The 15,037-nt window shown below is 36.0% G+C and overlaps 1 protein-coding gene and 1 pseudogene across 4 annotated transcripts in view; one reads left to right on the forward strand and one right to left on the reverse strand.

The window, feature by feature from the left end:
• The window catches only part of SLC15A2 (solute carrier family 15 member 2), a 51,831-nt gene that overhangs the window by 16,393 nt on the left and 20,401 nt on the right, over positions 1-15,037 (forward strand). For 3 of the 4 annotated variants that reach the window (XM_025051983.1, XM_006905592.3, XM_025051991.1), the window contains 10 exons: positions 1,982-2,074; positions 3,187-3,286; positions 5,104-5,194; positions 5,466-5,543; positions 11,042-11,124; positions 11,600-11,686; positions 11,860-11,949; positions 12,042-12,086; positions 13,146-13,178; positions 14,030-14,118. In XM_025051983.1, the coding sequence (XP_024907751.1) occupies positions 1,982-2,074; positions 3,187-3,286; positions 5,104-5,194; positions 5,466-5,543; positions 11,042-11,124; positions 11,600-11,686; positions 11,860-11,949; positions 12,042-12,086; positions 13,146-13,178; positions 14,030-14,118 (789 nt within the window). The remainder of the gene's footprint in view (positions 1-1,981; positions 2,075-3,186; positions 3,287-5,103; positions 5,195-5,465; positions 5,544-11,041; positions 11,125-11,599; positions 11,687-11,859; positions 11,950-12,041; positions 12,087-13,145; positions 13,179-14,029; positions 14,119-15,037) is intronic. The other variant, XM_025051988.1, reaches the window with a different exon arrangement.
• On the reverse strand, positions 14,584-14,701 carry LOC112486184 (annotated as a pseudogene).

The raw sequence follows: 15,037 nt of genomic DNA on the forward strand, positions 1-15,037 counted from the left end.
AAAATTTAAAAGTTCTTCCTCTTCCCTTTTCTTTTTCCACATTAACTTGTTCATGATAAAACTGAAGGAACACCAGACTATGAGTTAGAAAGCAGAAGTTCTAACCTAACCCCAATGAATACTAAATGGAACATCACTTTATGAATGTCCTTTAAAGTGTCTGAATTTCACTTTCTCCATTTGCAAATGAAAGATTGGTCAAGTCTATCTAAAACAGTTATGTGTCAAATGATTGGAATTACAAAGACCCCAATGATCCCACTTCAAATGTGGAATTTCCAAGCCTGTTAACTTCTTTCTCCTTTTGTTTAAGTTGCCTGTCGGTAGCATCCTCTCTTATATTCTTCATAACCTAGATTAATTCCCTGAGTCTACCACCTAGAAGGCTGCCTATTTTCCTCTACTAGCAGCCCCCCAACCTTTTTGGCACCAGAGACCAGTGTTCCTATGAGAATCTAATGCCTGATGAACTGAGGTGGAGCTGAGGTGATGCTAGTGCTGGGGAGTGGCTGCAAATACAGATGAAGCTTTGCTCGCTTGCCAGCCACTCATCTCCTGTTGTGCAGCCTGCAGCCCAGGGGTTGGGGACCCCAGCTCTAAGCCACTTACACTTCTCTCATTCATTTTGTCCAATAATCTGATAATGCTCTGATCTCCCTACTCAGATTCTGTTACTTCAGCTCAGACTCCTTTTGATTTTTCTGATGATTTAGTGTAGATCATCTCTTTTGGGTTCATGAGAGCTGGCCTTTTTTCAGTCTCTTTTCATTCCTTTTCTTTCTATTTATTCTTTTTATTCCAACAAAGATAACTTTCCTCTAGAAGATTACAAAATCTTTTGCAAAAGCCTGTCCCCTCCTTCTGATATTAAGTAACCCTAGATTAGTCACCCAACTTCTTATCCCCCACTTGTCATTATAAACCTAAGATTCCTTCCCTGGAGAGCTAGCCTAGGAAGATTAGGCATTTAGAAGAGAAATCCACAACCTAAAATTTCTGGTGTCTCCAGCCTCTCTTTGATAACTTCATTCAATTCTTTATAGTGCACATTGGTATATAACACTTTAAAATCACAGATATAAAATGTATAATATCCAAGGTTCCTTCTAGTACTAACATTCTACTTATATACAAAGAGAATGCTAGTGTGGTAATATACATGAGGAGTATATTGTACATGTGGTAGTGTGCCATATTTCAATGTGTATATTTCTACATATGTTCTTACTGGAAATTTTCACTCTTCTACTTTCTATTTGCCATTCAGATTTTTTGGAAAAACAACCACCAGGAAGTCCCTACCAGCTGCATGATCTTTATCATAGACAGTCTATTGAAAGTCCCTGGCTCCTTCCTTACCCTTGGTAACTTGTCTATGAGGAAACTGTGGCAGGGATAACAATTAACCCAGGTATTCAAGTGACCGGGCTAAACCTAAGAGCCCTTTACCTCTCCATATATCTCAGTGGTAGGGTTTAAAGAAAGTTCTTTGTGTTGGCCGTTTCTTTTTCCTCTTTAATTGGAGTTCTTCCTTGACTCCTATCAATTTTTAGAACCAAAGACATTCCTTGAGAAAAACATCTCAAAGTATCCTGTTCTTCTGGTTCTCTTACTTTAACACATCATCACTCACTACAGATTTATCTTGGTCTTGGTATATATGTACTAGAGCAGGGATGCTTTGTGTGTGTGTGGAATGAGAAGGGGAAGAGAGGTCAGGTATGAGAAAGGAACTTGAAGGGAATGCCCATTATCTCTAACACTACAGGATACAGAGTTCCCCTCTCTTTCTTTTCCTAGTCTGTTTACGTCATTGACCATGTTATTTCTACTTGCATATTTCAGGTAACTTTTTCCTCCTCTACTACTTCCTCCTCCTGCTTTATTTATCCTGGCACTAAGAACAGTATGAACTCTGGGTCTATATTATTCAAATTTCCGAATTCTGTTTGTAGACTGACTGATGTAACTCTCTCAACAGGACAATTATCTATCTTTCTTTGGTGTATGTGCTGGGCCATGTGATCAAGTCCTTGGGTGCCTTACCAATACTGGGGGGACACATGGTGCACACGTGAGTAAAATCATGGAATAAACCGAACCACTTTTCTTTCATTAGGTAAATGTTTCACACATTCGTTACACATTTTTTTTTTTAATCAGAGGTGTCCTTTTATTTTCCACCTTTCTGTTTTATTACTAAATTGGTTAAGACAAAAAATCATTTTATAACCAACTGAACTCTTCCCTACTTTATCTGAGTTCATTTGTATTTATTAAGCATTTGTGGACTTGTAAAATACCTAGTTAGTATCTCCTTCATAAAAACTCATCATATGCTTGAAGAAAATCATTAAAACCTTTATGCCCTCCATATTCTCTCACCTAATCACCTAACCATGCATCTATACTTTACCAGGGTTAAAAAAAACAGTCTGTTAATATTTCCTTATAGGACATTGTAGAAGTCATATTCAAAGCTTGAATTATTTCTGTTTATATGTAGTTCCACATATTCCGATTGCTTTATCCATTTTTAAAGCTATTGATGTTTACAGTGCAAGAAACATTTGATAAATTTTGTTGTCTATTGGTTCAGTTCATATAGAGGATTACAGTTGTTCAAGAAGCAGGTCATATGTATTTGTGTTTATAATGTGCCTATTACATGTATTTATCCAATGAGTTAAGAATTTTGTTTGAAATTTAATAAATATTAGATACCTCCTTATTGATGTCCCATCAAAAATTAGTGATACTTCTACTAATTATGATAAATTTTAACATTTTGTTTTCTGGTTAGTGAGGATATGTGTTGTAAGAGTTCAGAAGATCTTTCTATTGAAGTGTCCCTTTGACTAAGACAACATGGAGAACCAGAGCTTTAATTTTAAAGTTCCTTCAGTATCTGCTTCTGTCTGTTGTACACAAGGGGTAAATGGAAATACCAGGGACAAAATTTTCCCATGTAATAATTACTTTCTGGCAGTGGCTCAGAGTTGTAAAGATCACAAGTGCTACCAAGTCTTCTTTATCAGTGAAGGCAGATGAAAAGTGCCCACAGATTAGAAATGTAAAGGAGATCTTTGCCCTTGTATACTTTTTTAAATTCCTATAGCTCTATATTCAATTTCTACTGTTGTTTTTAATATCAATATGGTTAGTATCCTCACCTCTCCATTTCAGAGTCCTGTCGTTGATTGGCCTGAGTCTAATAGCTTTGGGGACAGGAGGTATCAAACCCTGTGTGGCAGCTTTTGGTGGAGACCAGTTTGAACAAAAACATGTGAGTCCTGTTATTCCTGTATTTTCAAAAATGTAGAACAGGCTTTAGAAAAGGTGCCTGAGCGGTAGCCGTTTGCCAAGATTAAAGTAATTCAATGGTAAGATGATATCTAAGGAGTTATGTTCCATTCTGGGTACTGGTTGTTAACAGAAAGAGAAACTGGAGTACATTCAAAGGAAAGTGACCACGGTGGTGGTTGGACTAAAAGACATATCTTATGAAAGGTTGAGCGAAGAAAGGTTGAGCGAAATGGAGATTTATTCTAGATAAGATAAGAATGAAAGAGAATATCATAGCTCTCTATAGATATTGGACAGATAATTAAACCTGAGACCGAATGAGTGAAAGCCATAGGAAACTAGTATTTTGCTTGACAGAAGGAAAAACTTCAAATAGAGTTTGAAGTAGTGAGTTCACTCTCATTTGAGGTATTTAAGAAGAAATGTAGTAAGCACTTTGGGAATAGGAGAGGATGAATGGTGTAGAGATGATTTAGCATCTCTAGCTTTGAGATTCCGTGAAAGGAGAAAATGACCATTTGGAATAAAACAGAATGAGTTTCTATAGATGAACTTGTCTACATGATCATCCCCTCTTTTCCTAAATACTTTGCATTGTCAATGGGGAAAAAAACCGGTATGAATAAAGTGAAAATGGGCCTGTATGAGGAAGCAGTTACGAATAGGCAAGGGAAATAGTTTATTCTTTTGTCAACCAACATTTCTAGCTTCCTCTCTTTTGCTCTCAGTGTTCTTTTTTTGTCTGTCTTCATATACCTATCCTTTCATCTATAGCTATTTATCATGCTTCTAGGTATTCTCTCTCTGTTCTCTCTGTGTCCTGTCTTCCTGTGGTCATAACTCAAATGGAATCTTACCCTTTAGAACATTTTCGTTACATTTTATATTCCTTATCTGTCTGAAGGGGCCATAGATTATAATTGCTTCCTGAATTTAGAGAAATAATTAAACTTTGGCAAATGAGATTCTCTGCATAATTAACTATACAAATAGATGAAGTGGAATAATGTTTAAATGGAGACCAGAAGAGGAAATGAAACATACCATAATAGAAAATAAGGAAGGACAGATTGTGCTAATGTGTAAGAATGAGGCAGCATTAGGAACTTTATTTGAAAGCTGCTTCATTTGGTAACTGCTCCAAAAAGATATTCAATAATAGGACAATCCCACCTCCAGGTTTCCATCAGCCATGGACATTCTTTAATATTTTCTGGCAGAATTCCCATAAGCACTAGGTGAATTACCCTTCTTAATCAACAGTTTACACCACTGTCCTATGTTTTAATCCTATTTCTACCACACATTCCACAAAATCTGTTATTTAACTCATTCGTTCACTTAACTCAGTCATTAAACATTTGTTGAGTCTATAATATTTGCAGGTGCTATGCTAGGTAGTAGGGATTACAGAAATGAGTGAGCTATGATTTCTGCCCTAAAGCAACTCATGACCTACTGAAAGAAACAGGCATTTAATGCACAGAAATTAATATTAGGGTAGATACATATAGGACACAGTAGTGGTATGTTATACATGATAATCATTTCTGCCCAGGTAAAGGAGTCAAAGAATGTTAAAGATGCTTGTACTGAGATTTGAAATATGGGCAGATGTTTGTCTAGGGTCAGCCAGATATTTATGTTTTAAAATATCTAATATCATATTCGGACACCATGGAGGCAACATCTAAATCTGTCTCTGTATATATACATACCTCCAGCTGAATCTGAACATAGGGTGGAGGGTGGAGCTAAAAGGCACATTGAACTGATGATTTGTCTTGTTTGTTTCAGGAAGAGGAACGGACTAGATACTTCTCAGCCTTCTACCTCTCCATCAATGCAGGAAGCTTGATTTCTATGTTTATCACACCCATGCTGAGAGGTTAGAATCTTTTCTGAGGGACTTTGTGTAAGACTTTACTCTGGCCAGCCAAAAATCTGTTCAAGACTTTCTGCTCTCCATCTTCTTCTTTTATGAGGGCTTAAAATCTGAGAGAATTTCTTTCAATCTTAATTTGTCTGGCCTAAATGAAAGATTATGGATTAGGTGATGGGTGGAAAGAAGGCATCTATGTTTACAACCTCAAAAACCTGAGCTTGCAGAATAGAACTTCAAAGACTCAAGATTCAGGGTTACTTTTTTATTTCTTTAGGAGGTGTACAGTGTTTTGGGGAAGATTGCTATGCATTGGCTTTTGGAGTTCCAGGATTGCTTATGGTAATAGCTCTTGGTAAGTGCAGTGGGGCAGAGAAAACTAATAATCGTCAATGCCTGTCACGTATAAAGCATCATGTTAGCACTTTACGCAATCTATTTTATTCAGTCTTCACACCCTTTTTGGTAGGTGTTACTGTAGGGATTTTCCACAAACATTGGAAATAAAATAAATGAATGAAGTCAGAAACCTTTTTTTAAAAAGAGCTCAAGGTTACACAGCTTATAAGATTCCTGGAGAGCTTTAAGAAAGACCGATCCCTGGGCCCAATGTAGGACTAATTAAATCAGTTTATCTGTGGGATAGGGCCTGGGTATCCATAACTTTATAAATATCTAGGTGATTCTAATGTGTAGTCAGGATTGAGATCCACACTATAATATATGAGGAAGCAAGGAAGGTAATTAATCCTTTCTGTCAAACTAGCTTATTTCGTCTGTTATTTATCTGGTAATTGGAAGACATTTTTAATTCTTTATGCCTTTTAAAGTAGCTTCCAGTTTTAGCTTTTTCCGCCTTGTTCTGCAGTGCTCCAAAGAAATTTACTTTTGAGCAAAGAGTATAAGAGGAGTTGAGTAAGTAAGGGGAAATTCATGCAACTTAGATCAAGTGGCATTCTCCACTACTGAGAACTCAGTAATAGAAGAAGAAAAGGGACGTGTGGGTTACTGAGTTTATGCAGTCTAAGGAGAAACTTGGACATAGTTGTTTCTAATCATTGACCTGGAAACCTATTCTCACTCTGAGTCTTTGGGTGACACCCCCTTGGAAGATGTCCAATCCAAACACCAAAGAGCTCAATGGAGGGAAAAGAGCCCAGAGACTCAATGTGCAGTCTGATTACTTTCTACCAGGGGTGTGGCTAGTAGTAATACTCAGATTCCAATTCCAATTCCAAGGAAGTTTATGGATTATTCCAGGAAAGCTGTGATAATACAGTCCCTGTTTCCTTCTCCTTTCGAAGCCAAACATTTTTCCAAGTATTTTCCTGGTTTTCCAGTGATTAGTACTATGTCTCTTTCTCTGGATAATTGTACAATATTAATGTTTACATATCAGAGTAATTATGAAGATCAAAAGAGATGCTGCAAGTGAAATGTTTTATAAATTATGAAATATGAAACATGTTAGCTGTCATTATTAGTCATCTGCTTCTGTGTTCTTGGTACTAATAAGTCAGTCCTCTCAGCTTTCACTGTAATTTAATTTATTCATTTATTTTTTATTCAGCTATTCAACAAACATTTATTTAATGTACCTATTATGTGTCAGATTCTGTGCTAGGTTGGGCTTACAGTGGTACATGAGATAGCCACAGAGTTTGTGCTTTCTTTTTTTCTTATAGTGACATTAGTTAACAAAATCTAGTAAGTTTCAGGTGTACAACTTAGCAGTATGGCTTATACATATATATACACATATATATTGCATTGTGTATTCACTGCCCATAGTTAGATTTCTTTCTGTCACCACATATTTAACCCTTTTACCCCATCTACCTCCCCGCTACTCTCTGGTAACCACTAGTCTATTGTCCATGTCCATGAGTCTGTTTCTTTGTCTTGTTCTTTTGTTGCTTTTATGTTTATATTCCACATATAAGTGATATCATGTGGTTTTCAACTTTTTCTGTCTGGCTTATTTCACTTAGCATGATTATCTCAAGGTCCATTCATGAGTTTATGCTTTCAAAAAACTAATATAGTCCAGCAGGAAGAGGGAGACAGATAAGTAAACAGAAATTTACAATATACTATGATTAGTGTCACAACTGGATATGTACAGAGAAAGCTATCAGAACACATAGTAGGTAAGTAGGGATGAATGACTAAAACTTTGAAGGTGAAAAAAGATTTGTCTAAAGAAAGATATCTAAAAACTAAAAGATTAACAGCAATTAATCAAAGAAGAGGTTAGAAGTGAAACAGAAATAAGACATGGTATCTGTAAGACAAAGAGGTGAGAGGAAATATGACATATTCAAAAGCCTTAAAAGAATTCAGATTGCCTGGAGCATAAATGAGAAAAATAAACAAGAGAAATTGACATAAATCAGATAATAAAGTTCCTTTTAAGTAATTAAGGAATTAGAACTTTATCAGGAGGACAGTAGAGAGCTATAAAAGGATTTTGAGCTGAGGAATTATTAGGTTTTTATTTTTCAGTGGTGTTTCTGACCAATGTGGAGAAAGAATGAGTTAAGGATGAGTCAAGGATACATTTATTTGATTACTGGTCTTAAATTTTATGTTCAAGGTGAGTGCCTCACTCAACTCACCTTGTTCTGGTCCTGGTAGACTGACAAAACTTGAAATGATTAGATATATGAAGTGAGAGAGAACATAAGTCAAAGTTGGATGTTGGATTGTGATTTGACCAACTGGGTAGATAGTGAGATCATTAACTGAGATAATGAGAGAGAACAGGTTTGGAGCAATACCAATTAATTTAGTTTGGACATGTTATATTTTAGATATTCTTGAAACATATAATTACAGTATCAAGCAGTTATTAGGAAATACAGGTCTAGAACTCAGAAGAAATAGCTCCAGATAAAGATTTGGAGCTATTAGTATATGGATAGAAATTAAGCCATGAAAATAGTTAAAATAACTAAGAGATAGTATGAATAAGGTAAAAAGAGGGCTAGGATAGAACCCAAAGAATACCAGCATTTAAAAGACAGACAAAGAGGAAAAGCCCACAAATGAGACAAAGAAGGAATGGCCAAAGTGGTAGTAGTGCTATTTTGGATACAAAAGGATTTCAAGAAAAAAAGAAACCAATCAGTGACAAATATTACTAAGTGGGAAATTGAGTTTAGGGTAAAAAATTTTCATTAAATATAGCAACAAGAAGGTTATTGATTTGGTGATATCAGTTATGGTATATTGGTATATGGTATACTGGAGTTTCAAGATTGATTAGTAAGTATTTATAGCTGAAAAGTGACATAGAGTCAAGAGGATATCAAGCATGCTTGAATATTATTGCGAAGACTCCAGTAGAGAAAGAAGTTGAAGATGCAAGATGAAGACAGTATATGAAAGAACGTATGACAGAACTACCTTTGTACAAGAGAGAGAACATCACCTTCATCTAACTGGAAGGAGGAGAGGATTGGTATGGACACAGGAATTAATAGATTTGATGGCAGGTAGTTGAGAGAGTTTCCATCTGAAGGCTTCTATCTTCATGAAGTTGGAGACAGCCTCATCTTCTAGAGGGATGTAGATGAAAAAGGGGCTCTGTAATAAATCTGGCAAGTACATTGACCAAAAAGTAACCTCACAGGGTAACCTGATCATAAATTCCTAACAAGGCAGGTCATAGTACGTAGTAATTTCTTCAGTAAAAGATTTATCTTTGCCTTAAGCAAGACCTGTCCATTGTTTTTGTGCATCTAGGTTAATACACCCTGAAATGCCTCCTTTCCAGACCCCTTGTAGGTATAACCACCCTCAAGTGGGCACTTAATCTTGTTAATTATCCTGTAGTTTAATCCCTACTTTGCTTTCTCCCATCCTCATGTAATCTTCCTTATGTTCTCTCCTTTATAACAAATGTATAAAAGAAACTGCGAAACTATCATTCTTTAGAGCATTTGAGATCTTACTTTCGGGCACTGTCATGAGCCATCAAATAAATTAATAAAATTCTCTACAGGTTAGACGTTTCTTATGTTCACAAGGAGAAGATTGTAGAGAAACTCAAGGTCCCTATTCATCTTCTTTAGTCAAATGGCTTTGAAATTTAAGTTGAACCTTATTGAGTTCATTACCTGGCCTTCCTTTTGTCACTCCAATGTCACTATTGAGACCATAATTCCTGAGATTTCCAGCCTCTTTCTAGGATCATTCTTAGTTTCAGGAGCAGTTTATTTCCTATCCAAAATCTTCCTTTTGTCTAGATAGCTCTTTATTTGCTTACTTGTCTCCCAGGATTAGCATTCTTTCCCTGAACTATTTTTTCTATCACCAATAAAAAGGCTGTTGTAAGTAAAGGGTACTATTTGGAGGAGCTTTGGGGAAACTGAGAAGATGAATAAAGAAAAAGTGGTAGAGTGAATCTAACTGCAAGGTATAGAGAAATTAGAAAGTGAAGGTAGGATAAAATAAGGTGATTCAGGCATCTCAAGTGTAAGGATGTTGGAAAATTCTACTGGTCACTGAGAAAGGCATCTTTGGGAAATGATCTACTAGAGGGGCACCTTGCTGGCACTAGAAAATCTATGCTCTTAACCACCATAAAGTACCTCATTTACTCATTCTTGCATTATTCTTTGTGCTAGACCCTACTGGGAGGGTCTAGCACATCAAGGAGGAAAGTATATCGAGGAGGGTACCAATATGGAGTCTTCCTACAGATTTTGTTAATCAACTTGAAAAAAATCACACTTGACAATTATACAAGTAATATCAGCTCATTGCTGATTATTTGGGAAGTAAAAGAAAAAATAAAATAAAATTCATTTATAATTGGCTGTGGAGATGAGGTTAAAGAATAAAGGTGTGGGTTATGGGAAAGAGAATATGCTTCAGAGCAGAAACATATAGAATAGAACTGTTTGTAGGAATGATGAACAGTGGTTAGAGCATAGGATACCTAATAGAGAATAATGAAACATAAAGTGGGAAACTGTAGGTTGACATGAGCTCCCTTGTGGGCAGTGGCCAAGTCTTTTTAATCTTTATTCCCAGTAGGGTCTAGCACAATGAATAATGCAAGAATGAGTAAATGAGGTACTTTATGGTGATTAAGAGCATAGATTTTTTAATTAGGCCACAGGTCAAAAGTGATCTAATTTAAAAATCTATGCTCTTAACCACCATAAAAACTGCAGTTTCTGGCAGTTTTTAGCTTTGAGTTGCTTAATTTCTTGAATCTTCAATTTCTCATGTGTATAATGAAGAGAATAGTGCATATTTTGTTAGGTTAAATCAGTCAATATATATAAAATGCTTAAGACTTTACACGTAACAATAAATCTTCAAGAGATAGTAATAATAACCATCAGGACAATACTGAATTTGGGAAGTCTTTTATGCCAAGAGTTTGGGCTCATTTGGTAGGTCTTGAAAAGTAGATTTTAATTTGGCATCAGATAAGAGAAAGAAGGGATCAGGGATTGAGAAACTAGTTGTTGGCCATTTTAATAATCCAAGGAAGAAGTTGTGAGGTCCTAAATAAGACCATAGCCATGGTAATGGAAAAGAAGAGGCAGACTGAAGAAAGAAGATCAACGAAAGTTGGTAATATATCAGATGTAGAGATGACTTCTATTCCTGTGATTACAGGAAAGTCTCAACAGATAGCTCTGTAATAACTGATCGTTTTATTCTTCTCTCGGCTCCCATAATTATTATAACTCCCAAGTCAGGAACTGTTAAGTGGGTTTCTGCCCTTTATGAGATCTACCAGTCACTCCTACACTTCAGCAGTCTGTCCTTAGCATTGACATACTGGAGATGCTAAATAAGAAGCTAAGAAACTTGTTTGTATATCAATTGCAGTTGTGTTTGCAATGGGAAGCAAAATGTACAAAAAAACACCTCCAGAAGGAAATGTAGTGACTCAAGTTGTCAAATGTATCTGGGTAAGTCCATGAATTGTTTACCTGCCTTTTTCAATCAAAGGGTAAGAGGTGCTATGCTGAGCATACAGGCCTTCAAACATGGGTATACATTTTTTTCAATGACTTCAGTTCTACATCTGTGCCTTTTGGCAAACTAAGATTAATTAATTAGCCTTCCTCTGTTCCCCTGTTTAACCATTAAGTAGGTAGGTAAGTAAGTAAGTAAGTAAGTAAATAAATAAATAAATAACTGTTTTTTTTAATTGCCAAAAATATTCTGAAATGTAGTTTTATATGTTGCCAACAAGATATAAAGATAGATAAAATTATATCTGAAATATTCTGAAATTTAATGTCCAATTAAATCAAAGGCTTGGAATCAAAATCAAAGGAAGTCACTTAAAGTATGTGTGTTTGAAGGAAAGGATGATAAATTGGAAAAAGGCAGGGGGTGGTTTCTTTTTGTCTCTCCTCCCGTATCTATGTTCTGCTCTAGTTTGCTATTTCCAACCGATTCAAGAACCGTTCTGAGGACATTACAAAGCGACAGCACTGGCTAGACTGGGCAGCTGAAAAATACCCAGTAAGTTGGAACTGCAAAAACATCTTATAGCTCTGTAGCATCTTTCTTAATGTCCAAAATTATTCTCTTCTGCTGCATTTAATCTCTTCTCTTACTGTTCTGGGGTACTTCTACTCCAAGGAAGAAAACCATGTATGACAATTCAGCCGGCTCCTTCTTTCCCTTTCTTGCAGAGGCAGCTCATTATGGATGTGAAGGCACTGACCAGGGTACTATTCCTTTATATCCCATTGCCCATGTTCTGGGCTCTTTTGGAACAGCAGGTAAGAATTGTTATTTTGAAAGCCACCCCTTCTTCTAGCCACTTCCTTCTTACAGAAAAGGGATGTCTCATAATAGCATCTGCCTGACCTAGGGCTCACGATGGACCTTGCAAGCCACCAAGATGAATAGGAATTTGGTGAGTTGAAGAGATTTTTTTCAGAGAAGTCTATTTTCTTTATAATCTATATTAGGAAAAAATTAACTCATTTATGTTTATGTCTGAAAATTGACTTAAGATCATAAGAGAGATGCCTTTAGCAGGAAAGTACTGAGTAGGCAAAATAAAGAAAGCTAATCTAGAAGTAAAAACCAGAATCTTATGTTTAGAAATCAGGGACATAAGGTTGAGAAAGGTTTAAATGTATACAAGGAAGTGTTGAGAGGATAGCAAATGAAGTGATATAGACCTGGGATAGTGATTGTTTTCTTCCATCTGAGCTTGCCTTGGGCATAGCAGGGACAGGTTTAATGGTGCTAGTACACAATTGGCCCCATCTCTCAAGCAAATCACAGCGGAGGACTTGGACATGGGATATTTTGTCCATGGGTATAGAAAGCATGGTAAAGTTGTAAGCATTATTTTCTCTTTTTCCAATCTCCATTCTTTGGCACATAAAGTTCCACCTCTGCTCTCAATTGTGCCATTTCCTAAATCATTGTATTATTTTGCTACGTCTCAGTTGTGAATGAGGTAGGGTAGAATGATGCCAGGGTCTTATTAGCCAGTCTATTTGCAGCCTGCCAAATATAATTTCACCTTTTTCCTTCCTCTGGTTATCGAGGATTTACCATGATTGAACTCTTGTTGAGCATCCTGGAGAACAACTTCGGAAACACTGTGTGTCAGTGGAAATCTTCACCCTAACCATGATGTCTTGTCCTTCACATTATTATCATCCACAACTGCAGTTACTGATGTTAATAAAAACACTTTGACTCTATTCTCTTGGAAGTTAAGGAATGTATAGTACACAGAAAAGAATATTCTGCTTTAGGCCCATCTACCTTCAGCAAACATAGCCTAAAGCCATTCCCAGTCTGTTCCTTCACAAACTCTTGCAAAATGATAGTGGCCCTGAACTAAAGACCTGATGAATTTTAACTTATGCTTCTTATCTGCTAATACCAAGATTGTCGATTTAACCTTTTCCTGTCTTTAGCCATCATCTAAATTTAATTTATTATTATGTTTCAGGGTTTTATTGTGCTTCAGCCTGAACAGATGCAGGTAGGAGACTTCTCTATAGTAATGGGGATTAATTCTTTTCTCCTCTATACTTCTACCAATAGTATTAGGACTTCCAATCATAATTTGATGTTATTTTTCCTTGTATGCTGATGAGTGCTAAGCATAAGGATTAAAATAATCACCACACAATGCAATATACAAATGATGTATTATTGAATTGTACACTTGAAACCTATACGATTTTATTAACAAATATCACCCCAATACATTTAATAAAAAGAAAAATAATAAAAAGAAAATATTCTCCTTAAGTTCCATACTTCTCTTTCATATCCTTTGTTAAGTAAGTAGCGCCTGTCCAAGTCCAAGGAGAGTGAGTTTTGAGCTCATAGGAAAAGTATAAGCATTTGATTTTCTCTTCCATGTCAAGGTAGTATCATGGAAATACTGTCAAAGAAAGGGGAAGGCTTTGTTGTATGAGCCACCAAGTCAGAATCTCTGTTTATTGATGACTCCCAGTTCTTTGTTAACCCCTCGTTCAAGAATTCCCCAATCTTCATTCTCTTCTTTCTTTTTCTGGCAATGACATTTTCCTTTGGGCTGTGGAAATGGAGAAGATAAGAGAAAATGGGAGAGAAGAGCTCTCAGTTGACTGATAGGAAAACAAGTTCAGAGTGAAACTGATTCCCTGGAATATTAGAAAACTGAGATGCTATGCAAGGGAAATAGAGTCTTAGGTGTAAAGGGACTGAGCTGTGGAATCATTCTGTACTTAGTATGATGAAAGTGTGTTTGAATATGAGGGAGAATGTGCACAAGCCAATGAGAGTACAATAAGAATACATAAGATAAAACGCTTGTAACTAATCCTTTTTACTATGGTATTACAGGTACTAAATCCCCTTCTGGTTCTTATCTTCATCCCACTATTTGACCTTGTCATTTATCGTCTGGTCTCCAAATGTGGAATTAATTTCTCGTAAGTGCTCATTATGCCTCTGTTGCTTCATACTGACTCAATCTTTGCCCAGTTTGATAAAGATTCAATGTCAGTCCTTTTCTACTTAGTCATCATTTATTTGGGCTTATATCTCTGCTTTTATTTACTCGTGTTAGATTAAATGCCTATTATACTGGAGGATGGGAATTAGAACTAATTAATTCTTATTGTAGAGAGTCTAAATCATTACTGCAGAGTTGTATGATGTTGAAAGGATAGATCCAAGCTTCATAGAAAGTCAAGAGTATTTGAGAATAGAGTTCTAAACCAACTTCGTACTTTGTTCTTGAAAGTTGCCTCTTTTAAGAAGTCCAAAGCCTTTGATGATAACTAATCCCTTTATTTTTTATTTATTTTTACTTTTTTAGGCGAGGCAATCCTTGGTTGACCTCACAGATTGCAAGGACCTTGTCAGCTTACAATCCCTTATTTTTTTATTTTTTATGCCTACAGCACTTGGTCTTCCTAGGTGGTATCCCATCCAAGTAGTAACCAGGCCTGACCCTGCTTAGCTTCCGAGATCAGATGGATCAGGCTTGTTCAGGGTGGCATAGCTGTAGATGCGTTTATTTTTTTATTTATTTGTTCATTTATTTGTTTCTCAAACATCTAACACATGACTTGATAAAAAGTAGATATGATAAGTATGACTATTAAGTACTTTAAACCACTATAAATACTATTAGATAAAAACACAAGATAGTTCTCATTCATGTTTTGTAACTGTTTGCTGCATATATGAATTCTCTGCTACACGAACTTAGAAAGCTTAAATTTTCTTTATAAACAATCCCATGCCAATTTAGTCTCCAACAATTTCCTCGAGGAAGGTATTGAATTCTGACTGGGCATTTCTCCAGGATAAATATTTTTATTATTATTAGGAAACAGATACAAC

The sequence above is a fragment of the Pteropus alecto genome, unplaced genomic scaffold (assembly GCF_000325575.1).
Source record: "Pteropus alecto unplaced genomic scaffold, ASM32557v1 scaffold251, whole genome shotgun sequence".
NCBI lineage: Eukaryota > Metazoa > Chordata > Mammalia > Chiroptera > Pteropodidae > Pteropus > Pteropus alecto.